The sequence below is a fragment of the Schistocerca gregaria genome, chromosome 2 (genome assembly GCF_023897955.1).
Source record: "Schistocerca gregaria isolate iqSchGreg1 chromosome 2, iqSchGreg1.2, whole genome shotgun sequence".
Taxonomy (NCBI): domain Eukaryota; kingdom Metazoa; phylum Arthropoda; class Insecta; order Orthoptera; family Acrididae; genus Schistocerca; species Schistocerca gregaria.
Genome location: NC_064921.1, coordinates 1,009,867,672 through 1,009,885,381, shown reverse-complemented (window position 1 = coordinate 1,009,885,381; position 17,710 = coordinate 1,009,867,672). Strand labels below are relative to the sequence as shown.

The 17,710-nt window shown below is 48.2% G+C and overlaps 1 protein-coding gene across 1 annotated transcript in view; it reads left to right on the top strand.

Annotated features, from left to right (window-relative positions):
- The window catches only part of LOC126336085 (uncharacterized), a 54,008-nt gene that overhangs the window by 29,636 nt on the left and 6,662 nt on the right, over positions 1 to 17,710 (top strand). Inside the window, exon 4 of the mRNA XM_049999566.1 lies at positions 6,038 to 6,270. Within this exon, the coding sequence (XP_049855523.1) occupies positions 6,038 to 6,270 (233 nt within the window). The remainder of the gene's footprint in view (positions 1 to 6,037; positions 6,271 to 17,710) is intronic.

Sequence of the window (17,710 nt, the reverse complement as noted above, 5' to 3'; positions counted from 1 at the left end):
CAGCTATTCCACCGTCTGAAACGGTCACGGTACGTCTTCCAGGTCTCGTCCAATGTCCATAATTTGTGGTTTCGTCATGGTAACGACACTGCCTGCCTCTGTCCCGTAAGAGTCTAGATGTTTGACAGCCTGACGTACTTCATGTCCTGATCTGACAAGAAGGGTGGTGCAAAGATATTATAGTCGGTGTTTAACACACTGAAGGCCCATATTGATGAACACTTCGACTCCGCGCCATCTTCTGGATGGGAAAAAGAAAGACCGTCACAAAATCCGACGGTAGGCGCATGTCAGGACGCATCATCTCATTGTACATCGACACCCACTGTGGCATCATCATGTCCGCGAATTCTCGATAAATAAGCGTAATCCTATCTGGCCCTGGTGATTTTGTGTGTACCACCTTTATATCGTCTTCCGTGAGTGGATCCATAAGTGCTGCCTTATCCTTCTCTGTCAATGTCGTTTGCAGATGTTGCAATATGTCTTCCCCCACTCGGTCGGTGCTCCGGCATATAGGTGGCGGAAATGCTCTAAAAATCCATTTCCAAAGTCCTGTTGTGTTGTCAGTTGACGGCCATCTAAACCGTGGAGCACCGTGACCAATTCCCGGTTTTTGTTCCCACGACAGATGTTGCATTGAGGTACGTTCCCCAGAGATGCTGTCGAGACATCTTGCCCTTATCGGGATGCCACCCAGTCGTCGTCGCGTGATCGATAGGATTTGTGCCTTGACACGATGAACTTCTGCTTGATGTTGTGCAGACGGCACATGGAATGACAGCTCACGAAGCATGGTGTAATAATACCCAAGAGTGTCTCTTTGCCACCTCGTCTTATCCCTACCATGCTGGATGAGAGCTCTTCTTATTACTGGCTTAGTACACTCGAGCCATAATTGAAGCACTGAGGCATATGTTGGTAGACGGCGTTGACATGTGGCCCATACCTCCTCGACTCTCTGACGACATTCAGGGTCCACCAAAAATGAGGAATTAATCTTCCCTGTCCCGCGGAATCTCCACACACTTTGCCGAGGGAGTGATATGGTACAAATGTAAGCCAGAAACATATATTCGATCAAGTTTGTTCGCCGAGTGTCTAGTAAAAATAAGTATATTCCTCACGTTTCCTATAAATCCTGTCCCAGGGGTCGCATAACTCCAGTTTCTGGCTTAGCACTTGCAGTTCACGACAGGTATTGTAATGTGGAGTCTGGTCCTTTTAGGCTAAAACACAATTGAAGTCACCACATATAATGAAGTGATCGAATCTGCCGGTAAATAAGGGCACAATCTCCTCCGAATAATATCTCGCACACGCCCGTCTGTTGTCTGTGCCGGAAAGGCGTAAACATTGTGAAAACGAATTCCATGAACAGTTATCGCCAGTCCTCGTGCCGAAGGCAGATAAACCAGATCGCGAATCGGAATTCTGTCCCGGACCAATATCGCCGTTCCACTGTCGTTGTCCGAGTGAGGCAAAGTGTACGAGACGTATCCATGTACTTTCCGGAACTCAGGAATGTAAATTTCCTGCACCGACAGTATATCCACATCCGATGCATATGTCGTATCCCTATACTCCTGTTTCAAGCGCGATCTAATTGTATTTACATTCACTGTCCTTATTCTGTATGCCTGGGGTCGAGTAGTTGTCATCTCCACATGATGTTAAAATGACGAAGTTTCACCGTACCGATAGTCCCTTTGCACATCCGCAGAGGACCGCCAGACTGACGTACCCCTGCGGCATTAGGTTCCTTGAGATGCGGATGGATGCGAGTTCCCACCAATGGAAGGGCCGGCATCGATGATTTCTTCGTCTTGTGCATACCAGCTGATATTATTGGGGTGATCCAAACTGACCTGTGCTACACTGACGTGTGACACCTGTGGATCTTTCGCAGCTTTAGACTCCGCCGCAGAATGGGTGTCGAACCCCTGAACGGATGCGTCGTTTGAGCGACGTGACATCTTTTCACTGTCCGAATTCATATGGTCAGCGACATCCGAAGCTTGTAGTTCCAAGTCAGACAGGTCCATATCGTTAGACTCATCAGGGCTCCAAAAAAAGAGAGGGGAGCGTCTCCGCAGAGTTTACTGGGCGCTTCTTGCGGTGCTTTGGCGAGCGTTGTTTGCGGGCGCTAACCTCGGCCTCTGGTATTAGCGAATCTTGTATCCCATGCTGTCTCGCCACCGCCACAACACCCTGGGGCCGTTCCACTTCAGCTTCCATACTTTGCGTGATGCTATCTACCTCTTTCTCCACCACCTGCAGTGTCTGGGATTGGAGGTTGGTCGGAGGTATTCCTTCTTCAGTGGGGCCCGAAGGCCCCTCAATCAACGCCGGCGTTTGTTTGATAGTACGCTCATACCTCGGCGACACCTACCCGCGAAGCGCCGTCATCTAAATCAGCGGCAGTGACGTTGGTGCCGCCGGATTCTGGAAGTCTCCACTGGGAAGTTGCACGAGTCGCTTCTGCAAGCATACAGATCGAAGATTTCCTTCACCTCCACGCCCGGAGCATGTCCGGAGCTGTCCATCATAGATGACAATAGCTCTACAGCCACCGACGTTTATGTGCCATGGCACGTGTTTCGTAAGGGCAATTTGCACCTGTCGGACACCACTGTCCACTGAATACGTCATGAAACGTGTCCAACGTTCGGCCGTATGACGAAAAACTCTGCCGTATGGCTGGAGTGACTCAGTGACCAATGATTCGGGTACCTCGAAGGCAGCTCGACGATTCGAATCGTACGCACACACAGGCCTGAATGAGCTACTAAAACTTTGCCAATGTGACCATCGGAGTGTTGGATCTGGAATTCTCGTTTGGCGACTTCAATAATTATATCGCATGCTACGTCGTTAATCATCTTTACGTAAAGAGTGCTGCTCACCATTGATAAGTGAATTCCAATATTCTCCGAGTAGTTAAGATGAACTTCGCCCCTCAAGAAGCGTTCGATTTCGAAAGCCTTCGGTCTTGCATACTCGTTACAGAGCGTGAACTGTATCGCGGGTTTTCAAAAGTTGTGTGCCATTGAGGTTCGCAAGCAGAAACTCACGCGACCAACGAAGGCGTAAACGCCGCTTTTCCGCGAACGTTCACAGCCGGGTCGTAAACAAGGCCGAACAGCTCCGCTGCCAAAGGCAGACTGCTTATTAGGCAGAAACGCTAACCATTACACCACCACAGCAGTATTGTGAATAGCGCTACACGAACTACTAAAGTCGAATGCTTCCGTTTGAGGACTTGCTGCAGCGTATTTTCATCCCAGTGCGATTCCGGTGCGGTATATAAGCACCAAGTGGAAGCGGAGTGTTATTGTTCCCTTCGAAGGAGCTATACATTTACAACTGCACTTCTACAGTAGTTTCCGATATGAAATGACCTCTCCAAACTGCGTGATGTATCATGGATGAACAGTACATAATTTAAACCACTATTATTCTTCTATATGGATATTATACACTACAGGCCATTAAATTGCTACACCACGAAGATGACGTGCTACAGACGCGAAATTTAGCCGACAGGAAGAAGATGCTCTCACATGCAAATGATTAGTTTTTCAGAGCATTCACACAAGGTTCGCGCCGGCGGTGACAGCTACAGCGTGCTGACATGTGGAAAGTTTCCAACCGATTTTTCATACACAAACAGCAGTTGATCCTCGTTGCCTGGTGAAAAGTTGTTGTGATGCCTCATGTAAGGAGGGAAAATGCGTACCATCACGCTTCCGACTTTGAAAAAGGGCGGATTGTAGCCTATTGCGATTGCGGTTTATAGTATCGCGACATTGCTGCTCGCGTTGGTCGAGATCCAATGACTGTTAGCAGAATATGGAATCGGTGGGTTCAGGAGGGTAAAACGGAACGCAGTGCTGGATCCCAACGGCCTCGTATCACTAGCAGTCGTCAGCCAACTTATCCGCATGGGTGTAACGGATCGCGCAGCTATGTCTCGATCCCTGAGTCAACGGATGGGGACGTTTGCAAGACAACAACCATCTGCACGAATAGTTCGACGACGTTTTGTTGCAGCATGGACTATCAGCTCGGAGACCATGGCTGCGGCTTCCCTTGACGCTGCATCACAGACAGGAGCGCCTGCGTTGGTGTACTCAACGACGAACCTGGCTGCGCGATTGACAAAACGCCATTTTTTCAGATTAATCCAGGTTCTGTTTACAACATAATGATGGTCGCATCACTGTTTGTAACATCTCGGTGAACGCACATTGGAGGCGTATATATTTCATCGCCATACTGCCGTATCACCCGGCGTGATTGTATGGGGTGCAATTGGTTACACATCTCGGTCACCTCTTGTTCGGATTGACGGCACTTTGAACAGTGGACGTTACAATTCAGATGTGTTACAACTCGGTCCTCTACCTTTCATTCGATCCCTGCGAAACCCTAGATTTCAGCAGAGTAATGCACGACCGCATGCTGGATACAGAAAATGTTCGACTGCTGCCCTGGCCAGCACATTCTCCAGGTGTTACCAATTGAAAACGTCTGGTCAATGGTAGCCGAGAAATTGGCTCGTCACAATACGCCAGTCACTACTCTAGATGAACTGGGGTATCGTGCAGAAGCTGCATGGGCAGCTATACCTGTACGCGTCATCCAAGCTGTGTTTGACTCAATGCCCAGGCGTATCAAGGCAGATATTACGGCCAGAGATCGGCGTTCTGGGTACTGATTTTTCAGGATCTATGCACCCAAATTGCGTTGGAAATGTAATCACATGTCAGTTTTACTATAATATATTTGTCCAATGAATACCCGTTTATCATCTGCATTTCTTCTTTGTGTAGCAATTTTAATGGCCAGTAGTGTACATACTCCTCTGTTTAGGTAGGATGATATGGGAGTACCTGTAACGGAAAAAATGTAGTGCAAGCAGAGCAATTGCAGTCCTTTGGAAACAGTTCCTTTTCTGATTACTTCACGTTTTTCCTGAACCTGTATCCGCTCCTCCGCCCTCTTTGACAAGGCCGTTGGCAGAATGCGGCTGACTTCTTATGCCGGAAGTCTTCGGCCGCCAATGCTATTATTTACCAAAATTTAGGCAGTGGCAGTGATCGAATGTGGGACCGAAGACTTTTGATTATGAATCAAAGACGCTACCCCTAGACCACGGGTCAGGTCGTTGCTGACTACACACAAAGAATGATAGAATAGTTGAAAGACATATCATCTTAACGTAAGGTAGAGGGAAAAAATGTAGAAAAACATGAGAATTAAAAACTTGCTGGGAGATTAAAACTGTGTGCCAGACCGAGACTCGAAATCGGGACGTTTGCCTTTCATAGGCAAGTCCTCTAGCAACTGCGCTACCGAATCACGACTCACGAACCGTCCTCATGGCTTTAATTCCGCTGGTACCTCGTCTCCCATCTTCCAAACACCACAGAAGCTCCCCTGCGAACCTAGCCGTGTCTTGTTCAGACGACACTGCAGGTATGAGCACCAGAGAGACTATTCAGAGAGGCCATACAGATCGTTGAACACCCCAGGAATTTCAGTAGCAAAGAGGAGGGAATGAAATGGAGTTCCATCTGGTTCCCAGTGCCAAAGAAGATGTGTATGAGTCTTCCACCAAGGGGTGATAGCAACAGAAGATGACAGCAACTGACAATACACAATTGTCCCCGGGTATTCATAGCATGTGACGTCCTGCCACTGTGCGGGAGCATGTATAAATAGAATTTTACTGCACTCAGTAGCAAGGCAGGATGTGAAAAATCAGTCTAATCATGCATAATAGACGTGAATATTTTATTAATTGCTGTAGTTAAAGTTTGAATAATGTTGTGCAAAAAATAGAATGAGACTAATTAATATGACACATAGATATCGAAAAATGTATGAGAAAAAATAATAAAATAAAAACACCTAATCCTGTAGAGTGTAGATTGTGAAAATCAGGTATTATGATCCCAATAACAGGACTGGAAAGCCTCTGAGGCTGCCTCGAGACTGTCTGTACTAAGATATGCCGTGTTTGTTGTTGCAGCGCCAAGTACGGCTTCCTGCAGTGCGTGCTGTCGGCGACGCGGATGCGTTGCCAGCGCCAGGAGGCGCTGTTCCTGCACCGCATCGCCGAGACGCTGTCGACGGTGCACGTGTACTCGCCCGTCTGCCACGAGCTAGGGGGCGCCACCTGCAGCGCTGCTGCGCATACCCCCACCACCAGGGGCGCCGTCCACTCCTGGCTACTGCCGCCAGTGCTCTACTACTCAGTCTCCGGTCAGTGTCATCAACCGTCTCGCAGCGGCTGTTATCTTGCGAGGCAAACCTGTACAGTAACACCAGTGGATGCTTAATCTGGGAGAAGCCAGTTTATTTTAAGTCTTTCTCTGTCTTTGTCTGGGTTTTCCGTAAGGTGGTTATTACTAACCTCTATGTAGATACTACGTTCAACAATTTCTATAACGTGCCTCACTTTCTTTACCGCATAACCTCATAAAACGAATCCACAGAGCCTGTCTGGAGTGGCGCCGTGGTTTGAGACGCCAAGTCAGAGATTGTGTGGCCCCTCCCCCCAGAGGTTCGATTCCTCCCTAAGGCGTGGGTGTGCTGTTCTTAGCATAAGTTACCGTAAGTAGTGTGTAAGCCTCGGGAAAGATGACCTCAGCAATTTGGTCCCTTAGAAATTCCCACACACTTGAACATTTGAGTCCACAGCCCGTACGAATTCTTGAAACAATTTCATGTTCTACTTGTGACTGAAGAAGTCTGATAGTGCCATAGAAATGCTTTACACAATTGTAGGGCATCTACAGACATACAATAAATACTTACCAAGAAAACATAATGAGGGATATAGTCACATTACTCAGAAGACTGACAATTTTGTGGGGCTCAATGGTCTGGTACAAGTCTTTCTATTGGACACCACTTCAGCGACTTCCGTATATGTAACGTACACCAGTTATCCCACAGGGGTAAGTGATGTACAGTATAATGTGGAATTCGAAACACCTGTCGTTTCTGGCGACTCCTGTACTCCTTGACAGGTGAAGGCTACGCTAAAACAGAGACAAATATCCGTTGATCGATCGAGTTTCTATTCCACTTTCTCTTCCTTTTCTTTTTGTTTCTTTTTTCTTTTTAACCGGACGTTCTTGTGTACATGACATGTTGAGTTGAAAGAACGATAATGAACAGGAGCATGACGCTGCTTAAATGTAGGGAATTAGAATTAATTAGAAAATGCTCAATATAAGTACCTAAACATTCGTGGAGAAAGGTAATACATCTTACAGAAAGACAACAATAATGGTCACAGCCAGTTTCAGGATGGAGGAGACAAGAAGGTCAGGGGTCGAATTTCAAGGCCTGGAAAGAATACCTTCCCCTCCTCAGTCGTTGACCTGCTTCCTCACATTATGCCATATCTTCTTTTTTTGTTGTTGTTGTGTAGGTTTCCAATAATAATACCATGAGTGTGAAAGGAAGGACTGCAGGAAAAACAGAGACGAGAAAAATAAAATCACAGCTCCTGTTACCCAACGCCCAGTCTTTGAAAGGTAAAATACAGCATGTTGGAAAAGAGTTCTCGAAATCGGTCAGTTGTAACCACGCCCAGTAAGCCACAGTCATAAACTGGCGAAGAGCCAAATGGTGATCATCACCTTCCTCAACAATTACAAAATGTACAAAATGACCAGTCAAATTCCCCTAGTCTTTTTCCTTGGAAAAAATGATGTAGGTGGCAGCAAAATGGTATAAGTGTAATGGGCAGTTTCAAGCGAGAGAGTGAGGAAAGCCAACTGTTTCCTGAGCCAGGACCAGTTTGCTAGGTGACCATACAATTAAACCGATACTGCAGCATATTTAGGGACGCAGCTACTGCATTTATCAGTGTCACTAATCCTTCTACGACAGAGATGCTCGTTGGTGGAAATTAAATTGTTGACTACCGTGCACCAGGAGGAGTCCGCTACCATTGATAGAATGAGGAGGCTGAAGTTCGCCCACACAATTTTCCAAAAAATATGCGGTGATAATTGTTCAACAGGATTGAGGCATGGAATGCCTCTTGCTCCTGAGCACCGGCCGCTGCGACACGTCACTTCCACGGCTGAGTGCAGCTCTCGAAGGAATGAAAGGGGGGGGGGGGGGGGGGGGGTAGGCGGCGCGACTATCTAGACTCACCAAGGGCGCAAAAAGGTGGACAGTCGAGATGTATGTAATTCCTGAGTAATCATCAAAATGGTGCGCCGATCGTATAAAACAGACGTCTTCCTCTTAATGGCAGAAAGTCCCCATCCACTGAGGGAACGTACCTTCGTCACAATCTCGTATTCCTATCTGAAGGTAAAAAGCGACGAGACAACTGCTTCAGTTCCTTAACCATCATAGAGGAAAGCGGGAAAAGTTGTGCGATGTAACAGTCCTTGCACAAATCCGTATCCTAAGTTCGTACCTTCTGAAGAAGGGTAAGAGAGAGACGTACATGTTCCAGTAATGCCCCCTGAATCTTATCGATAACCGACTTACAATTGAGAGTAGCATTTTGGAGCGGACAACAATCAAAAACAACTTCTTGTCACATGTGAGACTCGCAGCAGTGGCCACGTAATTACCGCTTCATCTGAACCCCGCAAATTAAGGAGTTCACTTTTGGCCTCGTTAAGTAGTGCTCCCGAGACACGGCAACTCACCTGGATGATAGCCTTCTGTCAGAGAAATCTCTGCACGTCGACGGAGAATAAAACCGTCACACCATCGACGTATGCGTGAACAGCGAGTTTCCTTCGATAAAAGCGTCCAACCCTGGAGATGGGACGCAACCTCCCGAAGAAGCAGCTCCAGAGATAAGACAAAGACATCGAGGGTAGGCTCCTCTGTGGCATTCCCCGGCCGATGGGAAACGGCCCATTCACGACTCACGAAGCGGCAATGCCTGTGAACACCTTGGATAATACTTTATGAGCCTCAGTAGCAGACCCGATCGTATCCAAAATCTGGAGCAGGAAGTCATGATTTATACGGTTGAAAGCATTATTGAAATTCAAAAAGGCGGAGGCACAAGCAGCAGTAGTAACGGTAGCAACCCAAATACATCACGGTATTCGGTCACAGGACTATGAATAGAGCGTACTGGGAGACTACTCTGATAAATGCCCACAACTTCTTCTAGAAAGACAGACATCCTGCAATTTACCAGCCTCGCCAGTGTCTTATACTCAAAATCCAGTAACGTGAGAGGACGAAAGTTATCAACAGTATTACGACTGGGACGTTTAGGTATCAACACAACTTTCTCCATCTTGAATGGAGCGGTCAAAGCTGGCTCCCTGATCATTTCATTCAATATGGACGTACATTTTACGCCCAAGAGGGGCCAAAAACGCACATAAAATTCCTTGGCGAGCCGACCCGTACCAGGCGATGTGTGAGACGGAGAGGTAACAGTAAGACCGTGCACATCATCTGGGTGAAAGGTGGCCAGGAATTCGGTGTTCTGCTCAGGCGCGAGAGGCTTACCTAGGGTCTCAATAGACGGATCGTAGAGAAAGTCGCTAGGTGTACCCACGTTGTAAAAATCCTCTTAGTGCTGATGTAAGGAGTGAAGTCCGTCAGCTTGCGCTGTTAGCTGACGGCCGTCAGCTGCTGTGGAGAAGTACGGCAAGAGCGCCGACTCCGAGCTTGATGGCAATGCAAATGGTATAACGAAACCAATTCCCTCCCCACTAACGATCCCGGTTACGATCGTACACGCAACCATTCCACCTGCCTGCTGTTCAAGTGCTACAACTTTACAGGGCGGTGCGATCCGCACTGTCATACAAGCCCCACAAAAAAGTAATACTTGAATTCTTCGGAAATCCTTAGCCCTAGCAACACAATAAGTAATCAGATTTTGACGGAGCTTCGATTTAGCCAAGGCAGTCCACCATCCCAAAGTGGTGGAGTATCTCCCTGCGGATTGAAGACTACGCTCCCACACATTGCGTGTCGCATCATCGGAACAAAGATCTGCCAATTGAGCGACATTTAACTTAAACGGGGAACAGAACAGTTTCGCAGGCTGCCGATCAAGTTCGAGAGTGGTGGCCAAAGCACAGTGAGGGATAATGTCGAGTGCAAGAATGGGATCACGTATCCAACCCGATAAATGGAACAGCTAGTAGAAGTCTCAGTAAAATGAATAAATTTAACCAACGTCGGATATTTACACTCCCAAACATATTTCAAGTGCATCGAGCGTATCATCTCGTTTAAATCTCGACAATACTGAAAATGGGGATACTGATCAACAACATGTAGCACACAGTAAAAATCACAACCCCAGCAACAGACCCCAAAAACTCCTACGTAAAAGGTAAATAATCTCGTCTTTATAAAAACGCGAACGTTCCATTGTGTGACCAAAACCAGACTGAGCATGCAGAACAACCAAACTGAGGTAAAAAGGCTACAACCTGTTTCTCTCCCAGAATCAAGAACCTCTTCCTCCTCAAAGGGAATACCTCCTCTACAGAATAAGGCAGTCCCGGTCGAAAATTCGGGCGCCGCTTTAAAGACACTGCGAAATCTAGGAAGAGGGAGACTGGTAAATAAACCTGTTGCAAGAAAACTGCATCTGCCCGGAGTCATATACGAGGATTGGAACTTTAATAGTGGCAACTATTTATTTACAGCTAGTAAAAAACAGATACGTGTTTCAAAGTTTTACTGACCTTCAGAGTTGTCACCAGCATTATGCATAACCCGTTGCCAGCGATGTGGAAGTCGTAGGATACTCTTAGCAGTGCCAGTTGTGTTGACAGTTCGGGCGGCGCTGTCTATTGCCCGACGAATTTGTAGCATTTCTGAAGCGAATGTCGTGAAGTGTTTCCTTCATCGAGTTGAACTTGAGAGGGCTTAACTCAGGGGAGAGCAGCAGGTAGAATAGCACTTAGCAGCCCTACCAGTCAAACAAATCAGTAACAGAATGAGATTTTCACTCTGCAACGGAGTGTGCGCTGATATGAAACTTCCTGGCAGATTAAAACTGTGTGTCCGACCGAGACTCGAACTCGGGACCTTTGCCTTTGGCGGGCAAGTGCTCTACCATCTGAGCTACCGAAGCACGACTCACGCCCGGTACTCACAGCTTTACTTCTGCCAGTATCCGTCTCCTACCTTCCAAACTTGACAGAAGCTCTCTCGCAGGAGAGTGAGTACCGGGCGTGAGTCGTGCTTCGGTAGCTCAGATGGTAGAGCACTTGCCCGCGAAAGGCAAAGGTCCCGAGTTCGAGTCTCGGTCGGGCACACAGTTTTAATCTGCAAGGAAGTTTCAAATCAGTAACAGCTTGCACTGTACTTGCTTGAGCATTGTCCTGCAAAATGATGGTCAGGACCTGCAGAAAGTGTCATCACTTCTCTTTCTATGCTGTTCTTTTTGGAACACAACCTACGACCAGCTAGTTTTTCGCACTGCTGCGCATTTCTGCTGTAAACGTTGTTTATGCAGGATGCGAGGCGTAATAGCCTCTGATGGAGGCGGCGTAGGCGGAACCTCCACAACACCCTTATCAGTTAGTGACTGCCTAGGGTCTACGACCTACCCAGCAGAAGGATCATGCTGCAAACCATTCCGACTATCTGATGGAAGGCAATCTGAGTGAATCTCAGAGACAGCGAGAGACAAGCCTGATGGTAAAGCCTCCGAAAAGGGAGTCTCAAGAAGCGGAAAATCACGGTTTTCATCGCCGGGAGCAGACAGAGGAACCGGAGGGAGTTGCTGTATTACCGTTTGTACCTGTGACTGTGGCTGCGAAAGAGACGACTCACAATCACTCCTGGGCGAAACAGGAATACCTTACATTTCCTCAACGATCTCCACCTCATCAGGGCCAAGTCGTACCACACTACTGGTAGGAGTAACAGACAAAAATGGCCCAGGAGACGGTACAACTAGATAACCACCGCTTTGAGTGAAGCACGATTATTATCAACCGCGCGGCGCCGTCGAAGCAGTAGCAGAAACCGGGTCAGGCTTTGTTGCAACGGAGGAACATCGGCCGCAGTGGTAATGGGAACTGTCGGATGACCTGCAGACATGAGGGAATATGTAGCCCTAAGGCCAGCAGCCGTTAACTTGCGTCCTTGCTTCAAGGAAGGCTGTTAAACAAAACCTCACCGCGTGCTGTTAGCTCAAAGATGGCCACTTTCGTTGCACAGAAAACAGGTCTCCACCTGTGCGCTGTATGTAACATGAATACGATAGCCACAAACATGCAGATGAGAAGGAATGTTCTTTATGATTCGCATGTCCACCGGACTTTTGCCGCTGTAACACTGTAGCTTGTGTTGACTTTACCAACGTTCACGGTGAATGCACCTTTCGTCACTACGTTGCGCCAAAACTTCCTTAAGATAAATATCTTCTACCTCTGGAGAAAGACTGAATATTCGAATGTTCATACTTTCAATGTCCGCATTCGCAAGCATGCTAGCCGAACCATCTCTATGCCGGAAGGAAATCTGAGTGTCATGCTTGATTAGGAACTAGTCTACTTATAGGGGATCTACGAACACGTAATTCTCACTATCGACATAGGCGATATGTACTTGATCTGAAGGAAGATGAAAAGTAACAACTAACCAGTTATGAATTTCTAAAAAAAACCTGGATGCACGTTACCTGTAGACTTGTCAAACGGAAAACTGACAGTACCTTTCTGACGAACGCTCTTGGACAGGATGAGAGACAAACAGGAGCGGAGTAGCCCCCGCCATCCAAACACAACGGACTAACGACAAGACGACACAACGACGAAGTCACATACACAAATGCAGGAACGCCACTGAAGCAATAAACACTTGCTATCCTGTGGCAGAACGGATACGTACACAACGACCTGCTGGCTCGGAGCAGCTTGCAGGGATAGTAAACAGGGAATCAGTTACAGAGCACTGCGGGTTTAGAATCCGCGCCAGACGGCATGGACCTCGGTTACCACTAGAGGTCTCTGCTGACGTCGCGCCGTAAGCCATGGCTGCGCTCGTTCCCGGCCAGCGTATAACTAGAGGGCGCCACGTTGAAGCACATGGTCGAGCAGCCAAAAACGACATACTCTGTCCTGTATTTAAGCGCCTGCCTCTCGCTCAGCTAGGACTCATTCACACCCAGGTTGAATGCCACGACGTTACCCTCCAATCTCCTGATGACATCTCTCGCACTGCTGCCTTCCTGCACCAGACCTTGTCTGACGCCATTGCGACCCATACCGCCACCAATGCCATCCACCCTCTCCGCCCCACCCTGCCTTCACAGGCCGTCCTTCTCCTTCGAGAGTCCCGATGCCTCTACCGCTCTTTTCTCCGCACTCGTGTCTGGGACACACTTACCCGCCACTGGCAATTACAACAACACATCCGCAACCTGCTTACTGCGAAGAAACGCCGTGCCTGGCGCCAGACATGTACACAACTCAACAGCACACTCCCAATAAACTCTTCCACCGCCTTACTGGCAACCGCCCCCACCCCCAGTACCCTCTCCTCCTAGATGACCATCCCTTTCCTGACGACCTCAGTAAGGTTAACCACTTTGCCTCTTACCTCTCCAATGTTTTTTCCATCCCAGATGATACCCACTTTGATTATTCCCTCTTCCCTGACGTCATGGACTGTACGAATACCTCTGTTTCTCTCCTTGCTTCTAGCTTCCAGTACTTGGGTCACACACTACCATCTGAACTTAACAATCCCATCACTACACAGAACATCAGCCTCACACTTCGCACTAAACGCAACACGGCTTCCGGCCATGACTGCATTACCTACTGCCACCTCTAACAATGCTCTCCATCCTTCCTTTAGGTCCTTGCCACCCTCTACAACGTCATCCTCGCCACTGGGGTGGGGTGGAAAACCTCCCATATCCTGATGTTCGCCAAACCCAACAATCCACCATCTGATGCCTCTTCCTATCGTCCTATCTGTCTCACATCAGTGTTAGGCAAGCTCTTGAAATCCATCCTAATCCGGCGCATCCACCACTACCTCCATCAAAACCACCTCCTCCCTGACACCCAATGTGGCTTTCGACCTTCCTTCTCTACCAATTACACAACTCCTCCGCCTCATTTCTCTCCTATCCCTCCAGCTTAACTCCCATCGCTCAATCAGTTTTGTCTCCCTCGATGTCGAAAAGGCCTACAACCGTGTCTGGCATCTAGATGTCCTGTTTAAACTCCAAACCTACGCCCTTCCTGTCGACTACATCCATCTAATGGCTCCTTCTTTTCCTGCTGCCCCTCCTATGTTATCATCCATAATGCCAATTCCCACACCTTCTACTCCTCTTCAGGTGTACCCCAGGGCTCTGTCCTCTCCCCTCTCCTCTACCTCCTGTACACAGCAGATATGCCCCAACCCTTCCCCTTCCAGTACACCTCTTGCAATATGCCGATGACACCGCATTCCTCACCCTTGCTCCTGCCCTCCATTGGTCCCAACACCTTCTCCAGAATCACCTTGACCTTTTGCCACTTGGTGTAACCAGTGGCTCCTGAAAATCAATGCTTCCAAGACCCAAGCAATCATCGAGGTCGTACCACTTGCTCCTTCCGGCTCCTGGATTTCTCCCTTAACGACTGCGCTCACCTACCTTGGCCTCACCATTGACCATCACCTGACCTGAATAACTCATCTCCGCTCCATCCAATCCAAATGCCATGACTGTCTCCGACTCCCCAAACTCCTCTCTGGCTGGACATGGGGGTTGCACCCCTCTACCATCCTCCACAACTACAAATCCTTAATCCGCCTCAGCCTCTGTTATGGCAGTCCCACCTGGATATCTGCCTCCCTCCAAATCCTTGAGCGTCAAGCACTCCGCCTCGCCTTCCTTAAATGCCTCCTGTCCCCCACACGGATCCTCTAGGACCTCATTCCTTTCACCCATCTGCTCCTATTACTCGAAAATATCTGCATAATCTACACCTCCCACCGCCTTGATCCCCCTCACTCCCTGGTTGCTCATGTCGTCTCCCATCCCTACCCCCTACCACACCTTCACTGTTGTGTCCCCCCCTACCCTCCATCTCTACACCATTCATCTCCTTTCCCAAGGTGGCTTGCATCAACTCCCCCTCCCAGATGATGCCCTCTCTCTCTCCATTTATCCCTCCTATCAACTCTGATCCTCACCGCCCTTCCTTTCCTCCGTCCTTTCCCTGGGCTCCCTCTTCCCCCCTTCCATCGTGTTTCTCCCCGCCAAACCTCTCCCTACCTTCCTTCTCCCCCTCGAGTCGATTTTTTCTTCCTGTCCTCTCCATTCCCTTCTCCCTGTCACGTCTGCTCAGCATCCCCCACCCCTCTTATGGGTCCTCGTCCTCCATTGGATACTTTCCCCCCTCCCCCTTTCGTTTTTCCTCACCTTCCCCCCTTTTTACTTTGCCATCATCTAACCAGTTTCCACCCACCTGCTCTCAGCTGTGGTATGTCATATTTTAGTACAGTGTTCCAGTGAGTGTTTCAGTGTCGTTTCATATTTTCCTGTATTGTGAACAGAAACCATGCTGTAGCTGGGTGTGAATTTTTTGTCTTTTGCGAACAGAAACCATACTGTCGCAGTGTTTTTTAATTGTCTATTATTTTACCTGTCTGCTTTATATGTATTTTATTACCATCATCATCCCTTTGTTCTCCGTTTTAAGTTCCACGTTTTTTTTCGCCATGTTACGATTTTCACAATGGTTCAAATGGCTCTGAGTACTATGGGACTTAACTTCTGAGGTCATCAGTCCCCTAGAACGTAGAACTACTTAAACCTAATTAGCCTAAGGACATCACACAGAACCATGCCCGAGGCAGGATTCGAACCTGTGACCTTAGCGGTCGCGCGGTTCCAGACTGAAGCGCCTAGAACTGCTAGGCCACACCGGCCGGCAACGCGATTTTGTCACCTGTCTTTTATTATATATTATCTTCTCCTTTTATAAAACAAAGTCTGTAGGCTGAAGAGCGGCATACTAAGCTACTGCCAGCCCGCCCCCTTCGGGAGGGAATCGAAATTCAATAAAGGAAAAAAAAAAGCTCAGTTTGTTTGCCAACTTTTTAGCGCAGTGTTCAAGTGAATGTTCAGTGTTGTTTGTCTTTCCAAAGTGTTGTGAACAGAAACCGTGCTGTCCCTGTGTGTGAATTTTATGTGTTTTGCGAACAGAAACCAGAATGTCGACGTGTTTTTTAATTGTCTGTCCATTATTTATCATCCCTTTGTTCTATGTTTTAAGTTCCATGATTTTTCGCCATGTTAGCATTTAAGTCACCGATTTAATCGCCTGTTTTTATTCTTTATTATCTTCATCTTTTTAAAACTAAGTCTGTAGGCTGAAGAGCGGCACACTAAGCTGCTGCCAGCCCATTGGTCCTCCCCCTGTGTTTTTCCTCCAGGGCACCTTCTTTCCCTTCTCTCCCTTCTCTCCCTCCTCTCTTCCTGCCTACCTCCCATCCCCCCTACCGAGCTTCCACACCCCCCCCCCCTACTCCCTGCCCGCCCCTTCTTCTTTCCCACAGGCATCAACCCCCCTCCCCCTCTCCCTCCTACCCATACCTCTTCCCTCTGGTAGGCCCCCAGCTTTTCTGTGATCTCCGACGCACGAAGACGCCGGAGATCGTCGCCGCAGTGCTCGTGTTTGTCGTCCCGTCAGTGCATCAGTGTCTCTCTGTCCGAGCTCCTCTGTTCACATGTGACATTCTGTATTCTCCGTTGTGTGCAGTGTTGAACATTTTTTTCCCCGAGAAGTACGTGGTGAACGACTCCGCTTATCTTTACTATGTTTGTCTCCCGTTTTTGTCCTTCATGTATGTTTGGTTTTCTGTATTCCTGTTATTCCGTGTGTCTTTCCTACGGCCGAAGCGCGGCGTAAGTAGGCCGCTCTAGCCTACCTTGTTTGTAAGGTATCAAAATGACAATAAAAGAGCTGAGCTAGGCCGTCTGATATTCGCATGAGTATCGACATCTCGCGTACAGACAGCTTGTTTACATTACTTTGTTTCCATGTACGAGTGGACGTTGTGGATTTGTGAGGTTGTCGCTTGTGACCCCGTTGCTTCTTGAGTGTTGTTGTTCGTAAGGTCTTGCTTGGTCGTCCGTCGTTGTTCGTGTCCGTCCATTCCCATTCGTTTGCTTGTACGCGGGCCTCTCCCGTCTGGTCCCGCAGCGCTTCATTTGCGGCAACCCCGCGACCGTCCAGGTCTCGGTTATAACAGGGGACACGTCAATACGAGGGCATAAACTATTTGCAAATCTCATTCCGTTTACTTGGTTGGATAGTCGAGTGAGCAATATACACAAATGTCAGCATTTGAGAGACGACGGATAGTCGCCTGAAAGAAGGCGCTTGGAGTAATCGGCGGATCGCTAGAATTTTGAATAGGACCGATGTCACAATTTCACGATGTTGGCAGGAATAGGTGAACAATGGCCGAATACAGCTTCAAGAATGAGGCGGTCGACCTAGGGAGACGACATAATATGAAGACCGAGCAATTGTCATAAAGGCACTCAGAGCCCAAAATTACTCATTATCATCGATACGACGCGCAACTAGTGATTCAGTGACCACCAGGACTATTAATAAGCGACTCACAGAAAGAGCACTGAGCTCACGACGCCTCTAGCGCCGACTGTTAGTGACCTCTGTACACCAAGAAGCCGGCTGACAGCGGTGTCAGGCACTAT